This window comes from Procambarus clarkii, chromosome 37 (genome assembly GCF_040958095.1).
Source record: "Procambarus clarkii isolate CNS0578487 chromosome 37, FALCON_Pclarkii_2.0, whole genome shotgun sequence".
In the NCBI taxonomy this organism is placed as follows: domain Eukaryota; kingdom Metazoa; phylum Arthropoda; class Malacostraca; order Decapoda; family Cambaridae; genus Procambarus; species Procambarus clarkii.
Genome location: NC_091186.1, coordinates 8,052,292 through 8,069,671, shown reverse-complemented (window position 1 = coordinate 8,069,671; position 17,380 = coordinate 8,052,292). Strand labels below are relative to the sequence as shown.

The following is a 17,380-nucleotide window of genomic DNA, read 5'->3' as shown; positions in this document are numbered from 1 at the left end:
ACCATCCCCGCCATGGCCGCTTTCGTATGCTCCCTTCCCATTCTAATTCGTACTATGCTTTGTTTGGTCCTGCTATGTGGACTAAGTACTTTGACCTCCATCCTTTAGATTCAACTCCTGACGATTTTTCCCTTCATAGGCATTTGGTAGATTCAGTAGATGCCTCTGTTACTTCAACCCCACCCGTCTTGGTACCCGTGTCGTGCTGCTGCTCCTCAGGATGCAGCCACCCACTTGGCCGCCTTATCCTGCCTTGGCGAGACCCCTGTTCGGGTCTCCAAGAACGCTCAGTTAAATGCCAGTGTTGGCACTGTTCTCCTCCCGCACCATGTTGCGACCGGTGTTAGGAATCTAGAAGACTACCACGAGGATACCAAGCATATCCTCGAGGCCCAAAGCCATTCTGTCCTCCAGGTGGATACGTTTACTCGTCCCCCTCATGGTCATCGCCGTCAGCCCTTTCGGGTTGTGAAGATTACCTTTGATGGTAGGTCTCTTCCGCCCTCTGTCATTTTGCTGGTACCAGATGCTCTGTTCAGGAGTATATTCCATCTCCTCAGCTCTGCAATAAGTGCTGGAGGTTTGGGCATGGAGCCCTCCGCTGCTCCAGTACTGTCTCTCTCTCTCTGTCCTATGTGTGGGGACAAGGGTCACTCTAAGTTGGAGTGCACTTCTCACCAGGCCCGCTGCCTCAATTGTGGTAAGGCCCACCCTACCTTCTCCCCACGTGTATACGTTACAAACTTGAGTCGGCTGTCCTCAACTTGAAGCACCGGGACCGTTTGTCTTTTTCTGAGGCTCGGCACCAAGTTCATCATCTCCCCTCTTTTGCTGCCGTCTCCTATGCTCGCGAGGTGCGCTCTTCCTCTCCTCGTCCTTCCCACCTTCCTCAGTCTCACAACCGTTTCCAAGCCATAGACCCGGACACGCCCACCACCACCTCCCCTGTTTTCCTCCGTTCTGTCCCGATGGGTCCCCCTCCTGGTTCTCTGTCTAGGGTTCCCCTTCTTTCTACCCAGTCTGTCATGTCTCCTGTGTCTTCTTTCTCCTCTCCCTCTGGTCCTCCTTCCTGTCATTCTCCTCCGCCTCTTGGCTCTCCACGCCGCCTGACTGTGCGGGCCGATGTCCATCGCTCTCCTGGTGGTCGGGTTGTTCGCTCTCTCTCTTCTTCTCCTTTCGAGATGCTGGAGTCTGTTGCCCAGTATATTGCTGGTGGGACACCTGTCTCTTTGACAGGTGAAACGGAAACCTGGCTCCTCTCCTTCCTCCTTCCTGGTAGGTAAGAAGGCTTCGCTTCCTTCTTCACCCCCTATCTCTAATTCTATCGTTCCTCCCGCTTCGGTGGTAGAGCCCCTTGTTCCTACTGTGGAGGTTTCTTTAGCCCCCGGTTCCGTCTCGGTTACTGCCTTTGCTGAGGTGCACTCCCCCTCTTTCTGCCCCTCCTCCTCCTCCTCCTTCTCCTCCTCTTCCTTCTCCTCCTCCTCCAGACCCTGCTCGTCCATCTCTGGTCTGTCCTCCTGCTTCTTTCCTCCTTCTTTACTCAGTTTACCCATGCCCCCTAACCCTAACTTCGCTGACCCTAATCCTGACCCTGTGCTTCTTTAACGTGCTGTGTTTCTTTTTCACCTTCGTTTCTTCTTTGCTCTCTGTTGCTATCCTTTCTCTTTTTGCCGATGTCAATTCTTCAATGGAACATCCGTGGATATTACGCCAATTTCCTTGACCTCCAACTTCTAATTTCACAGTTTTCGCCCCTTTGTGTCTGTCTCCAGGAGCCAATGCTTGGTGCTCGTCCTGGTCGCTTCCGTGGCTATTCTTTCCTCTCCCCCCCCCCAGCTGTTGCTGGGGCCCATAACTTTTCTGCTCTCTTGATTCGCTTAGATGTTTCCTTCTTCCCCTTACTTTTTTCGTCGCCTCTCCACTGTTCTGCTGCTCGTGTCTTTGTGCGTAAATGGTACACAGTTTGTTCCATTTATCTCCCCCTTCCCCCACAGTCCCACTTTCTCTTCCGAATCTTAAACACCTCTTAGACGCCTTGTTGGAGCCTGTGCTCCTGCTGGGTGATTTCGGTTGTCGCCATGCCCTTTGGGGTGATGTTCTGACAAACACCCGGGGTCGCCTCCTTGAACCTTACATCCTCTCTTCTTCTCTGTCCCTTCTGAATTCTGGTGAGCCCACTCATTTGGACTCTCGGACTCGCTCCCTTTCCTGTCTCGATCTTTCTCTGTGCTCGTCATCCCTTTCTTAGATTTCGGGTGGCAGGTCCTTGATGACCTCCATGGCAGTGACCATTTTCCTATCATTCTTACTTTTTTCTCTTTTCGCCCTCCTCTCTCCTTCCCTAGGGGGGAGGTTTGCTGAGGCTGACTGGCGCCTCTTTACTCTCCGTGCTACTATTTCCGACCTCTCCTTTCTGCCTCTTCCTCGCGCCCTCCTTCTTTTTCATGACACTGTCTTTGACGCTGCCTTCCGCTCTATTCCTCGCTCTTCCTCTCGGGGAATGCGGAAGTGCGTTCCCTGGTGAAATGTGGACTGTGCTTGGGCTGTCCGCTGTAAGCGTGCAGCCTGGAAGAGACATCGCCACCGGCAGATGGTTGAGTCTTTTCGATTGTTTCGGAAGGCATTTGCGGTGGCCCGTAGGACCATCCATGTGGCTAAACGTGCTTGCTGGATGTCTTATGTCTCCACCGTTATGTCCGAAACTCCTCTACCACTGGTCTGGAAGCGTATCTACATGATTGCGGGTAAGTTCATTCCCGATGTCTCGCCGGTCTTCGCCTCCATGGTGCTCTTGTGGCGGAGCCGTTGCAGGTCGCGACTGAACTGGGTTCCCACTTTTCATCTGTTAATTTTTGTTCTCATCTTCTTCAAACCTTCCTTCTTCGTAAGCCTATTCTTGAATCTCGTCCTTTAAATTTCTGTACTCATCTTCGCCTTCCCTATAATGATCCCTTCTCTCTCTGAGCTTCAGTCTGCCCTGGCCCTCTGCGGTTCTACGGCAGCGGGCTCCGATGGCATTCATTATGAAATGCTTCGCCATCTCCCTCCGTGCACGTCTCAGTATTTACTGAGTCTCTACAATAGGGTCTGGGAGTCGTCATATCAGTCCCTGGGTATTGGCTCGATGCTGTTGTCCTCCCTGTTCAGAAACCAGGGTCTCTCGGGTCATCTCCCGAAGAACTTCTGCCCTATTGCCCTCACGAGTTGTGTCTGCAAGCTCTTTGAACGTATGGTTAACGTTCGTTTGATGTGGTTCTTAGAACACTATCACCACCTCTCCCTTCTCAGTTTTGTTTTCGCAAGTGCAGCACAACGGATGTCCTGATGAACTTGGAGGTCTATATTAGTACTGCTTTTGATGCGAAGACCTCCTTGTTGCCATCCTTTTTGACCTGGAAAAGTCTTACGACACTACCTGGTGGTATCATATTTTGTCTCAACTTCATTTTTTTGGCCTTCATGGGAATCTCCCTCTCTTCTTTCAGAGTTTCCTCTCTCGTCGTTCCTTTCGTATGCGGCTTGGTGTCACTCTCTCTGCCCCTTTTAAGCAGTATAAAGGTGTACCCCAGGGTAGTGTTCTGAGCACTACTCTTTTTCTAGTTGCCCTCAACGGTCTTCTTTCCTCTCTTCCTTCTGGCGTCTTCTCTGCTCTCTATGTCGACGATCTTACCCTTTGCTGCCAGGGTGATGATTTGCCTCTCCTTCAACGGCGGCTTCAACTTGTGATTGATACCGTGTCGTCTTGGGCCACCGATCATGGCTTCAAGTTCTCTGTGTATAAGACTTGTGCTATGATTTTTCCTCGGAAGCATGTCGTTCTTCGACCCTCTTCGTCGCTTTATGGTCATCCCCTTGTGTACAGGGATTCCGCTAAGCTTTTGGGGTTAATCTTTGACACTCATTTGTCTTGGTCAGCCCATATCTCTTACCTCCGTGTTGAATGCTCTAAGGCCCTTAACCTCCTTAAGGTTTTGTCCCATACTTCTTGGGGAGCGGATAGGCGCACGCTCCTCTCTTTGCACTCCTCTCTCGTCCTGTCTAAACTCAATTATGGTTGCTCTGTATACTCTTCTGCTCCTTCTTCTACTCTTTGCCGTCTTGATGCTTAGCACCATACTGGGTTGCGTCTGAGCTCTGATGCCTTTCGTTCGACTCCCGCTTTCAGTTTGTATGTTGACACTGGCTTCCTCTCTCTCCAGGACCGCCATGATCGCTACTGTTTTCACTATCTTGCGCGGTCCTTACAACATCCTTCCTCTCGCCTTTGTCGTGCTTTAACTTTTACCCCTTCTGTGGTTCCTGTTCCACTTCATCGCCTCCCTCTTTATGTCCGTTATCTCGCTTACAGGATTCTCTTTCTGTTCGTATTTCTAATGTTTCTCCTCATATTGTTCCTTCCTTACCTCCGTGGAGAGTCCCCCTTCCTAAGTTTTGTACGTCCTTGACCCGCATCACTAAAGCTTTTACCCCTCCTACGGTTCTGAAACGCCTTTTCCTTGAGCACTTTTCTTCACACTCCCGCTCTATTTCCATCTTCAGCGATGGGTCTAAGTCTGCGGACGGTGTGAGCTACTCTGTTGTTTTCCTGACCGCACTTACATGTGTCACCTCCCTTCGGAGGCTAGCGTCTTCACAGCAGAACTTTATGCTATTCTCTATGCTCTCCGTCTCTTGCTTTCTCATTGTCATTCCTCCTTTGTGGTTGTAGTTGACTCTCGTAGTGCCCTCGTGGCTCTAGGTCCTTTAATCCTGTCCATCCGGTGGTCATCGACATTCAACATTGGCTGTTTCTTATTTCTAGTAAATTTAAATCAGCAGAGTTTTGTTGGGTTCCCAGCCATATTGGTATTTCTTTAAATGAGCGTGCGGATGCTGCCACTAGGGACGCTATCCGTTCTTGTCCCATCTCCCGTAAAGGTATTCCTTATTCCGATTTTTATCCTGTTATTCAATCCTCCATCCTTGCCCGTTGGCAGGGTTGTTGGTCCTCTGAAGTTAGTAACAAACTGCGTACTCTCAAACGTAGTGTGTCCCCGTGGTTTTCCTTCTACCACCATAACCTGCGGTGGGAAACTGCTGTAGCTAGGCTGCGGATTGGCCATACTTGCTTGACTCACAGTCACTTAATGGAGCCCTGCCCTGCTCCTTATTTTTCAAATTGCGTTGTCCTTCTTACAGTTGCGCATATCCTTGTTGAATGTCCTGACTTCCAGGACGAGCGTGTGTCTTGCTATCCGACCGTTCCTCGTGGTCACTTGTCCCTCGATAGAATTCTTGGTGAATCGGATACTTTTGATATCGTTCGCCTTATGCGTTTTGTTCTCGTATTGGCATTCTTGGTGATATTTAGCGCCCTCTGATTATTTCGCACTTTGATGGTGCTACATAGCCTTCCCGGTTTGGTTCATTCTTTTGATAATTACCTTACCTACTCGTAAACCCCAACCTATCTAATAACCTCAATAATTTATAGAGGTTTTAGTAATAGAGTAAACACCAACAGCATTAGAAGCACGAGAAGCAGTGTGAACCAGATTACTACGAAGAGTGTTTGTTTGTCGAGAAACAACAACAACTCGCTCCAATCACATTGGATTTGATAATGATCCGGGACGGACCGAAACGTCGTCGTCGTCTCTTCACCTTCGTGTGTGGTTTAGTCTTCACCATTAATGTTTGTGTTGGTAATGACAGGTGCAGGAGACCATCAGGGAGGCCCTGGAGATGGTGACCACAGAGGCGGGTGTCACCATCCACTTGAGACACTCAGCCTCCACCATTAATGTTTGTGTTGGTAATGACAGGTGCAGGAGACCATCAGGGAGGCCCTGGAGATGGTGACCACAGAGGCGGGTGTCACCATCCACTTGAGAGACTCAGCCTCCACCATTAATGTTTGTGTTGGTAATGACAGGTGCAGGAGACCATCAGGGAGGCCCTGGAGATGTGACCACAGAGGCGGGTGTCACCATCCACTGAGAGACTCAGCCTCCACCATTAATGTTTGTGTTGGTAATGACAGGTGCAGGAGACCATCAGGGAGGCCCTGGAGATGGTGACCACAGAGGCGGGTGTCACCATCCACTTGAGACACTCAGCCTCCACCATTAATGTTTGTGTTGGTAATGACAGGTGCAGGAGACCATCAGGGAGGCCCTGGAGATGGTGACCACAGAGGCGGGTGTCACCATCCACTTGAGACACTCAGCCTCCACCATTAATGTTTGTGTTGGTAATGACAGGTGCAGGAGACCATCAGGGAGGCCCTGGAGATGGTGACCACAGAGGCGGGTGTCACCATCCACTTGAGACACTCAGCCTCCACCATTAATGTTTGTGTTGGTAATGACAGGTGCAGGAGACCATCAGGGAGGCCCTGGAGATGGTGACCACAGAGGCGGGTGTCACCATCCACTTGAGACACTCAGCCTCCACCATTAATGTTTGTGTTGGTAATGACAGGTGCAGGAGACCATCAGGGAGGCCCTGGAGATGGTGACCACAGAGGCGGGTGTCACCATCCACTTGAGACACTCAGCCTCCACCATTAATGTTTGTGTTGGTAATGACAGGTGCAGGAGACCATCAGGGAGGCCCTGGAGATGGTGACCACAGAGGCGGGTGTCACCATCCACCTGAGAGACTCAGCCTCCACCATCATGGAGAAGGTTCAGAAAGTGACTGAAGGAGCTCCTCAGACACAAGTGACTGTAAGTTCATGTTTCTATTAAATTTACAATTCCTTGTTGTTTGGCTCAGAACGTTAATTGTTTGCACAATCACAAAATATTCAGATTCCTTTCCGTAATAAATCTTATCTTATGGCGATTTTAATAGTTAAGACATTGGCGATATCCTGAACTAACCAGCCAACCATTAACACTCTAACAAATAAATAACAGCTGTGTTTACTAGTTGTGTTTTTGCGGGGGTTGAGCTTTGCTCTTTCGGCCCGCCTCTCAACTGTCAATCAACTGTTTACTAACTAACTACTAACTTACTAACTACTTTTTTTTTTTTTTTTTCTCACACCACACACACACACACACACACCCCAGGAAGCAGCCCGTGACAGCTGACTAACTCCCAGGTACCTATTTACTGCTAGGTAACAGGGGCACTTAGGGTGAAAGAAACTTTGCCCATTTGTTTCTGCCTCGTGCGGGAATCGAACCCGCGCCACAGAATTACGAGTCCTGCGCACTATCCACCAGGCTACGAGGCCCCCCTCGTATGCTGTGTGGGATGTGAAATGTTCCTTGTGCCTGCCTCAGCCCTAGCAAACACAGTCTTTATGAGAAATGTTCCTTCTGCATGCCTGGGTCCTATAAAACACAGCTGTGAGGAATGATAAATGTTCCTTGGGACTGCCTGGGCGCAACAAAAACAAATAAAAGAAGAGTCATCCAGTGCCATGGCCACCAAGCAAACACAGCTGTTTGGGATGTTCCGTGTGCTTTCCTTGGCCTCTAAAAAACATATCTGTTTTCTATTAGACATGTTCCATGTGTCTGCCTGGGTCCTGGAAACACAGCTTCGTGGGATGAGAAATGTTTCATGTGCCTTCCTTGGCCCTAGAAAACACATCTGTTTTGTATTAGAAATGTTCCATGTGTCTGTCTAGGTCCTGGAAAACACAGGTTATGTGGCATGAGAAATGTTCCTTGTGTCTGCCAGGTCCCTAAAATACACAGCTGTTTGGGATGTTCCTTGTGCTTACCTGCGCCTTAGAAAACACAGCTGCGTGGGACGAGAACTGTTCCTCGTGCTTTCTGGGACCTAGAAAGCTTAGTTGTATAAAATAAGAAATGTTCCTTATGTCTGCCTGGTCTCTCGAAAACACATCTGTGTGGGATGAGAAATGTTCCTTGTGGTTGTCTGGGCCCCTAGAGAACACAGCAGTGTGGGAGGAGAAATGTTCCTGGTGCCTACTTATGACCTAGAAAACAAAGCTGTGTGGGGATGAGAAATGTGCCTTGTGCCTACCTGAACTCTAGTAAACACAGCTGTGTGGGAAGTGAGGTGAACCTTGTGCCTGCTTGTAACCTAGAAACATAACTGTGTAGGATGAGGAATGTTCCATGAGACCCAGCTATGTGTGATGTTCCCTGTGCCTGCCTGGTCCCTAGAAAACACAGTTGTGTGGGATGAAAATATTCCTTGCCTGCCTGGTGCCTGAAAAACTCAGCTTTAAGGAATGAGAAATATTCCTTGTGCCTTCCTGGGTCCTAGAAAATACAGCTTTAAGGAATGAGAAATATTCCTTGTGACTGCCTGGGCCTTAGAAAACACAACTGTATGGGATGATAAATAGTCTTTGTGACTGCCTGGGCAATAGAAAAACACAGCTGTGGGATATTCCTCGTTCCAGCCTTGGACCTGGAAAACACAGCTGTGAGGGATGAGGGCCCTAGAAAATACAGTTGTGTGGATGGGAAATGTTCCTTGCGACTGTCTGGGATCTATAAAACACAGGTTGTGTGTGTTACAAGATTGGGTGCTCTGTTGGGGTTAAACTCAAGGTAAGGGAGTTCCACCCAATGAGGGTTTAGGAAAGGCCCGGCCCCCAGGAAAACATTCCCAGCCAAAGAAATAATACCAAAAATGGTCTATCGTCTAGCATAGATCACCTAACCCTCATCACAAAGGGGTGATGGAAACTCCCGTTAACATTTGCTTTAATATAATTTATTAACCCTAAACCGCTAAGTGCAACATATACTTTACCTCCTCGATCTTACAATACTTTTTTGACTCCATATAGGCAGGAGACGAGAGTTACACACAGCAAAGTATAGGTAAAGTCTACGTTCCTTACAAGACAGTACATACCAATGAACTTAACATCTTTAACACGCAACACGTGTTCACTTGTCAGCTCAAAACACTAAACACTTGGAACTCAAAATAATTGACTTGAGAACACAGACAAATTTACACTTAGAAGATCTAGGGGCACGTAACAACAATGGTATTTTACTTAACCTGGTATAGTGAAGATTAAGGAGAGAATAGAATAGAATGGAAGGAGGTTAAAAGGGAGAGCCACACAAAACTATGTCCGACCAGCCCTGAGCGTAGTTAGAGAAGACTGATTTTTCTCATGCGGCTTTTTGCCGGTGTGAACAACTGATTGTTCAGTAACATTTACTTATCCTCCAATACAATATTAAGTTGCCACTATGCAGTTCTAAATATAACCAACATCCTAACTTTACAATACGTTAATAGAATATTAACACAGTGTTCTTACACTCTGAGCATCTAAAATGATCTGTTGGGTCACTATTGGGTCAAATGATCTGTTGAAAGCAGACGATGGTCTGCTTTCAGCCTCTGATACTGCTATTGAATTCAACAGGCATACCTCCTTCTCCCCCATCCCCCAAGCCCTCCCTTCTCCCACATGCCCTCCCGTCTCTCCCACCCACAAGCCCTCCACTCTCCCCCACCCCACCTAAGCCTTCCCCTCTCCTACCACTCCCCAAAACCCTCCCCTCTTCCTCACCCACCTGAGCCTTCCCTTTCCTCCCACGCCCCCCAAGCCCTTCCCCCTTTACTGCCCCCCATCCCCCAACCCTCCCCCTCTCACCCCCTCAACCCTCCCCCTCTCACCCCCCTAACCCTCCCCCTCTCACCCACCCCCTCAAGCCCTTCCTCCTCCACCAGTCTCCCCGTACCAGATCCTCCCAGCTCCCCTCACCCCAGACCCCACAGGTCCCCCCCCAGAGGAGAAGCAGAAGAGAGTCAGTTTCAGGGTAATGTACTAGAACATAGATGGGATCACAGACAAGGCAAGTGAACTAAGGGAAAGATCACAAGAAGTGAACCCAGATGTAATTGGACTCACTGAAAAAAAACTCTCTGGAATCATAACGAATGCCGTGTTTCCCCAGGAGTACACAGAAATAAGGAAAGAGAGGGAAGGTAGGGGAGGAGGCAGAGTGGCCCTACTCATGAAAAAGGAATGGAGTTTTAAGGAGATGGCTATCCCGGGCTGTGAGGGTTTCAGAGACTACATAGCAGGCACCATGACAATGGGAGGACCAAGAATAGTAGTAGCAGTAATATATAACCCTCCACAAAATGACAGAAGACCCAGTTAAGAGTACGAAAACAACAACATGGCAGCTAACACTATAATTGAGAGGGCAGCCTCTGCTGCCTGTAGAAATAGATCCCACCTGCTCATCATGGGGACTTCAATCACGGAAGGATTGACTGGGAGAACAAGGAACCGCATGGAGGCAAGGATACGTGGAGAGCCAAACTACTGGAGGTGGTGACTAGAAACATTTTAACCCAGCATGTCAGAGAACCCACAAGGATGAGAGGAAATTACAATCCAGTGAGACTCGACCTGGTCTTCACCCTGAACAACTCTGACATAAGAGAAATCAGTTTTGAGGGCCCAGTAGGAATGAGCGACCACAGTGTATTGGTATTTGAGTACCTGATTGAAGAAGGGTTATTGAACTCGAGGAGGGATACCGAAACCAAAAGGTTAGCATACCGAAAGGGAAACTATGAGGAGATAAGAAAATTCCTAACAGATATAGCATGGGAAACAGAGCTCAGGGAAAGGACGGCCCTAGATATGATGGACTACATCACGCATAAGTGCAAGGATGCAGCAAGCAAGTTTGTCCCAGCCCAAAAGGAAAACAGTGAAATGAAGATGAGAAACCCATAGTTTAATCAGAGATGTAGGCTAGCTAAGCAGCAAAGTAAAAGGGCATGGAGAAACTATAGGAATAACAGGACACTGGAGAGCAGAGAAAGATACCAGAATGCCAGGAATGAATATGTCAGGATGAGAAGAGAGGCAGAAAGACAATACGAAAATGACATCGCAAGCAAGGCAAAGACTCAGCCTAAATTGCTGCATAGCCACATCAGGAGAAAAATAACAGTAAAGGAACAAGTTATGAAATTAAGGATAGAGGCAGAAGGATTCACTACAAATGACAAGGAAGTGTGTGAGGAACTGAATACGAAATTCCAGGAGGTCTTCACCTTAGAGCAAGGAGAAATCCCAGAGATGAGAGGGAATAGCTAACCAGGAACCACTGGAAGAGTTTGAGATTACCAGCAGGGAAGTAAGGAAGTGTTTACTAGAGTTGGATGTGACAAAGGCTATAGACCCAGATGGAATCTCCCCTTGGATACTAAAGGAAGGAGCAGAAGAACTGTGCCTACCACTCTCCATAGTGTATAACAAATCACTGGCAACAGGGGAACTGCCAGAAATTTGTAAAGCAGCTAACGTAGTCCCGATATACAAGAAAGGGGATAGACAGGAGGCACTGAATTACAGGCCAGTGTCCCTAACCTGCATACCATGCAAGCTGATGGAGAAGATTGTGCGAAGAAAGCTAGTGGAGCACCTGGAGCGAAAGAACTTTGTAACACAGCATCAACATGGGTTCAGGGATGGCAGGTCCTGCCTCACAGGGTTACTTGAATTCTATGACCAGGCAACAAAAATAAGGCAAGAAAGAGAAGGGTGGGCAGATTGCCTATTTTTGGATTGTCAGAAAGCCTTTGATACAGTGCGACACAGGAGGCTAGTGAAAAGCTGGAGATGCAGGCTGGAGTGAAAGGGAAGGTACTCCATTGGATAAAGGAGTACCTAAGCAACAGGAGACAACAAGTCTGTGTGAGGGGTGAGGTCTCAGATTGGCGAGACGTTACGAGTGGAGTCCCGTAGGACTCCACTCGTAACGGCCATATACTGCAGGTATGCATGTTGTAACCGGCCATATACTGCAAGTATGTTGATGACATTTTTACACAGATACCTGATGTCAGACATCTGCAGGAGCTGAAGGAGGCATTTGAGCAGAATTCAGTGTTGCATTTCACTTACGAGATGGAGAAGGATGGGAAGCTGCCCTTTCTAGATGTAACAGTCATGGAAAGGAGCGGAGGTTTCCACACTGCAGTCTACACTAAGGAAACAAACATAGGAATGTGCCTAAATGCCAACAGTGACTGCCCAGACAGGTACAAGAGGAGTGTTGTTAACGCTTATGTCGACCGTGATCTCAGCCACAGCTCAGGATGGAAGCAAGTCGACGAAGAACTCTGCAGGGTAAGGCAGGTGCTAGTCAACAACGGCTTCTCCAATGGTTTCGTTGAAGACATCATAAGAAGGAAAGTGAAACGCCATGCAACCTCTGAAGAGACAACTAACACAACACCTATACCCCCTATTATACTATTTTACAGGAACTTCTTTTCCACAGCTCATAAAACGGAGGAAAGGGTCCTGAAAGATATTGTAATAGAAACGTTATCCCTACAGACAAAAATCAGAAGATACAACTGACGATTTACTATAAAACAAAAAAAAAACGGCCAGCCTACTCATGAGAAACTCTCCAGACACAAAGCAGAACGCTTTAAAAGAGACCAACGTCGTCTATGCCTTCAAATGCCCTCCTGGGGACTGTAAGTCTCAAAAAACTCAGTATATAGGCAAGACAACAACATCTCTTTCCAGGCGATTAACGATGAATAAGCAACATGGCTCCATTAAGGAACATATAATCTCTTTCCACAACCAAACCATCACCAGAGAAATCTTAGCAAACAACACTGAAATCATCGATAGATACGGCGAAAGCAGGCGGCTTGACATCTGCAAGGCACTACACATCAAGAAGTCAACACCAGCAATCAACAGCCAATTAATACACAACTACATTCTACCCACTTCAAGACTCCGCTCCAATATAGAAACATCAAGAAATATGGGCCAATAGGCCCTCTGCAATTACTTCCATTCTTACCTTCAATACCCATTGTTCTATCCTGTGTTGAAAGTTTTGTTCACCTCATCCAAAACTGTTGTAACATATCACCTCACCCAAAATGCGGATATAAAATAAAAAAATAAAGCTGTTTAAATCATAGCATAAGTAAGAACTCTGTTTAGTGTTTGCAGGTAATAGTTGTGTGTGTGTAAACTAAAAGTCTTTGAAAATGTAATAAGTTATTACGAAACACGTTCAAGTGTCGCGTCAGACCAGAAATAAAAATGAATTTTGGAGAATTGATTTTTCAATTACCATCAACAGTGAAAAGAAACATAAAAAAGATCAAGAAAATTCGTGTTAGAATTATTAATCTTACTTTTTCGGTCATATTTAATAATATATGTCTACAGGAAAGACTGCTACCAAAATATACTAATATATGTATATATATTAGTATCTGCCTCGCAGATATCAAGCCGCCTGCTATCGCTGTACTGTATCTACCGATGATTTCCGTGTTTTTTCTCAACACGGAAAATGAAAGTTGGATACTAACACGAAAAAATTCGTGTTAGAATTATTAATCTTACTTTTTCGGTCATATTTAATAATATATGTCTACAGGAAAGACTACCAATATATATATATATATATATATATATATATATATATATATATATATATATATATATATATATATATATATATATATATATATATATATATATATATATGTGTATATCACGAAAATAAACACGTGATTAAGAATGTGACAATGTCAGACCACGGAGGAAAAATGAAACAGGAAATTTCCTTAAGTACTTTCGTATATTAAATACATCTTCAGAAGGTCCTGACCTTCTGAAGATGTATTTAATATACGAAAGTACTTAAGGAAATTTCCTGTTTCATTTTTCCTCCGTGGTCTGACATTGTCATATATATATATATATATATATATATATATATATATATATATATATATATATATATATATAACTTTTTAGACACTCATCCCACCAGGGGACTCGAACACTGGCCAACAAGGTGCCAGTTGCATGCTGTATCCACTACACCATACTTCAAAGCCATAATAAGAGAGGTAGGAATTCTGGGGTATTTAACCAACCAGAACTCCAATCCTCTCCCAGGCGATGAGATAGTGTGGGGACCTCGGATGCTCTTTCATCGAGCCCTGTTATATGGGAAAACTCAGTGCCAAATGCTTACTGCACAGACTACCCTATTCCAGTAGCTGAAGTTTATAACTTTTTAGACACTCATCCCACCTGGTGGGATGAGTAGCTGAAGTTTATAGTAGGTATATATATATAGTAGTTTATATATATTTATAGTAGCTGAAGTTTATAACTTTTTAGACACTCATCCCACCAGGTGGGATGAGTGTCTAAAAAGTTATAAACTTCAGCTACTGGAATAGGGTAGTCTGTGCATTAAGCATTTGGCACTGAGTTTTCCCATATAACAGGGCTCAATGAAAGAGCATCCGAGGTCCCACACTATCTCATCGCCTGGGAGAGGATTGGAGTTCTGGTTGGTTAAATACCCCAGAATTCCTACCTCTCTTATTGTGGCTTTGAAGTATGGTGTAGTGGATACAGCATGCAACTGCCACCTTGTTGGCCAGTGTTCGAGTCCCCTGGTGGGTTGAGTGTCTAAAAAGTTATAAACTTCAGCTACTGGAATAGGGTAGTCTGTGCATATATATATATATATATATATATATATATATATATATATATATATATATATATATATATATATATATATTTATATATATATATATTTATATATATATATATATATATATTATATATATATGTATATATATGTGTATATATATATATATATATATATATATATATATATATATATATATATATATGTATATATATATATATATATATATATGTATATATATATATTATATATATATATATATATATTTATATATATATATATATATATATATATATATATCTATATATATATATATATATATATATATATATATATATATATATATATATATATATATATATATATATATATATATATATATATATATATATATATATATATATATATATATATATATATATGTCGTACCTAATAGCCAGAACGCACTTGTCAGCCTACTATGCAAGGCCCGATTTGCCTAATAAGCCAAGTTTTCCTGAATTAATATATTTTCTCTAATTTTTTTCTCATGAAATGATAAAGATACCCATTTCATTATGTATGGGGTCAATTTTTTTTTATTGGAGTTAAAATTAATGTAGATATATGACCAAACCTAACCAACCCTACCTAACCTAACCTAACCTATCTTTATAGGTTAGGTTAGGTTAGGTAGCCGAAAAAGTTAGGTTAGGTTAGGTTAGGTAGGTTAGGTAGTCGAAAAACAATTAATTCATGAAAACTTGGCTTATTAGGCAAATTGGGCCTTGCATAGTAGGCTGATAAGTGAGTTCTGGCTATTAGGTACGACATATATATATATATATATATATATATATATATATATATATATATATATATATATATATATATATACTGTAACCCTGCGATTATCCGGGATTCAAACATCCGGAAAACGCCCTTATACGGCCAAAATCGTGATCGGATAAAGTTATCACAATATCCGGGCAAAATGGCCACAGGAACCGGATAAAAGCTGGTTTGGCCGGATGAAAATACGGCCATACCGTATTAATCCCGTCTGTGGCTCTAGACACATGGTGGAGGAGGGGGGTGGGGTGGGTGGGTGGTGTTGGGAGGGTGGGAGGGGTGCGTCAGGAGGGACCACCTGGGTACAGGAATTACCAATAATTTTAGAACAATTAATCATAGCCAAAAACAAATGAAATAACTACTAGTAATTATGTAATAACAAATAAATAAGTTTCCTAAAAGCATTGTGCACAGGCTGAAGTTTCCTTCAAAAATATTGTGAATTTTTTTCCTCCTGGCGGCCTACGTAACGCGCTATCCCAAGTGGACCTGTCCAACACTGGTCAACCCATGTGCGTCCGTCCCTCGTGTTATACACAGTGCTGCGCCATTAGTGAAATATTTTTTAAATAACTTTTTTATTTTCATAGTAACTTTGAACATTTTTGGCCAAGACTATGTCTGGTAGCAGCATCAATCGTTCTGGAGGTGTTAAGAGGAAGAAAGTTGTCCTAACAATAAAAGACAAGTCACAGTTATTCACCTCAACCAGTGCGGCCTCACAGTGTTGCGCCATTAGTGAAATATTTTTTAAAATAACTTTCTTAATTTTCATAGTAATTTTGAACATTTTTGGCCAAGAATATGTCTGGTAGCAGCATCAATCGTTCTGGAAGTGTTAAGAGGAAGAAGATTGTCCTAGCAATTAAAGACAAGTTACGTGTTGTTCAACCAGTGAGGCGTCACAGGCAGCCAAGCGCCTTCAACAAGTGAGGCGCCACAGGCAAGCCAAGCTCCTTCAACAAGTGAGGCATTACAGGCAAGCCAAGCGCTTTCAACAAGTGACGCGCCACAGGCAAGCCAAGCGCTTTCAACAAGTGAGGCGCAAGTAAGCGCCTTTAACAAGTGAGGCGTCACAGGCAAGCCAAGCGCCTTCAACAAGTGAGGGCATGCAAGCACTTCAACAAGTGAGGTGCAAGCAAGCGCTTCAACAAGTGAAGTGCAAGCAAGCGCCTTCAACAAGTGAGGCCTCACAGGCAACCCAAATGCCCTCAACCAGTGAGGCTTCAGCAGCTGGCAGTCAAAACTAACTTAGCTTAATGAACTGTACAGTAATTTTAAGTGTTAATTTTAGTGTTGTGTTAGTATAGGTTACGTAAATTGTTAAGAATTTTTAACTTCAAGATGTGTGGCATCAATCAAGAAGATGAACACCAACAAGGTAAGTTGAGGTTTCTAGTTGAATATTTAATAAATGTATGTGGCAAGGCAATTCAAATTATGTTGTTTGTAGTATAAAAATAGTTGGAAATGGTCACTTTTGGACTCGTAGGTGAAAAAGTACCATTATCCGAAAAATGTGATAATCCGGCTGGGGGTCCTTCCCATATAGTCCGGATGATCGAGTGGAGACAGTATATATGTGTGTGTATATCACGAAAATAAACACGTGATTAAAAATGTGACAATGTCAGACCACGGAGGAAAAATGAAACAGGAATTTCCTTAAGTACTTTCGTATATTAATACATCTTTAGAAGGAGTCCTTCTCTCCTCCACTCCTTCTGAAGATGTATTAATATACGAAAGTACTTAAGGAAATTCCTGTTTCATTTTTCCTCCGTGGTCTGACATTGTCATATATATATATATATATATATATATATATATATATATATATATATATATATATATATATATATATATATATATATATATATATATTATATTATATTATATATATATATATATATATATATATATATATATATATATATATATATATATATATATATATATATATATATATATATAATATATTATTAAATATGACCGAAAAAGTAAGATTAATAATTCTAACACGAATTTTCTCAATCTTTCGTACATTACGCTTCACTGTTGGAGGTAAATCAAAAATCACTTCT

At 43.9% G+C, this 17,380-nt stretch overlaps 1 protein-coding gene across 1 annotated transcript in view; it reads left to right on the top strand.

The window, feature by feature from the left end:
* LOC123765810 (uncharacterized) overlaps positions 1–17,380 on the top strand; it is a 50,470-nt gene that overhangs the window by 6,991 nt on the left and 26,099 nt on the right. The window contains exon 3 of the mRNA XM_045754573.2: positions 6,573–6,710. Coding sequence (XP_045610529.2) covers positions 6,573–6,710 — 138 coding nt within the window. The remainder of the gene's footprint in view (positions 1–6,572; positions 6,711–17,380) is intronic.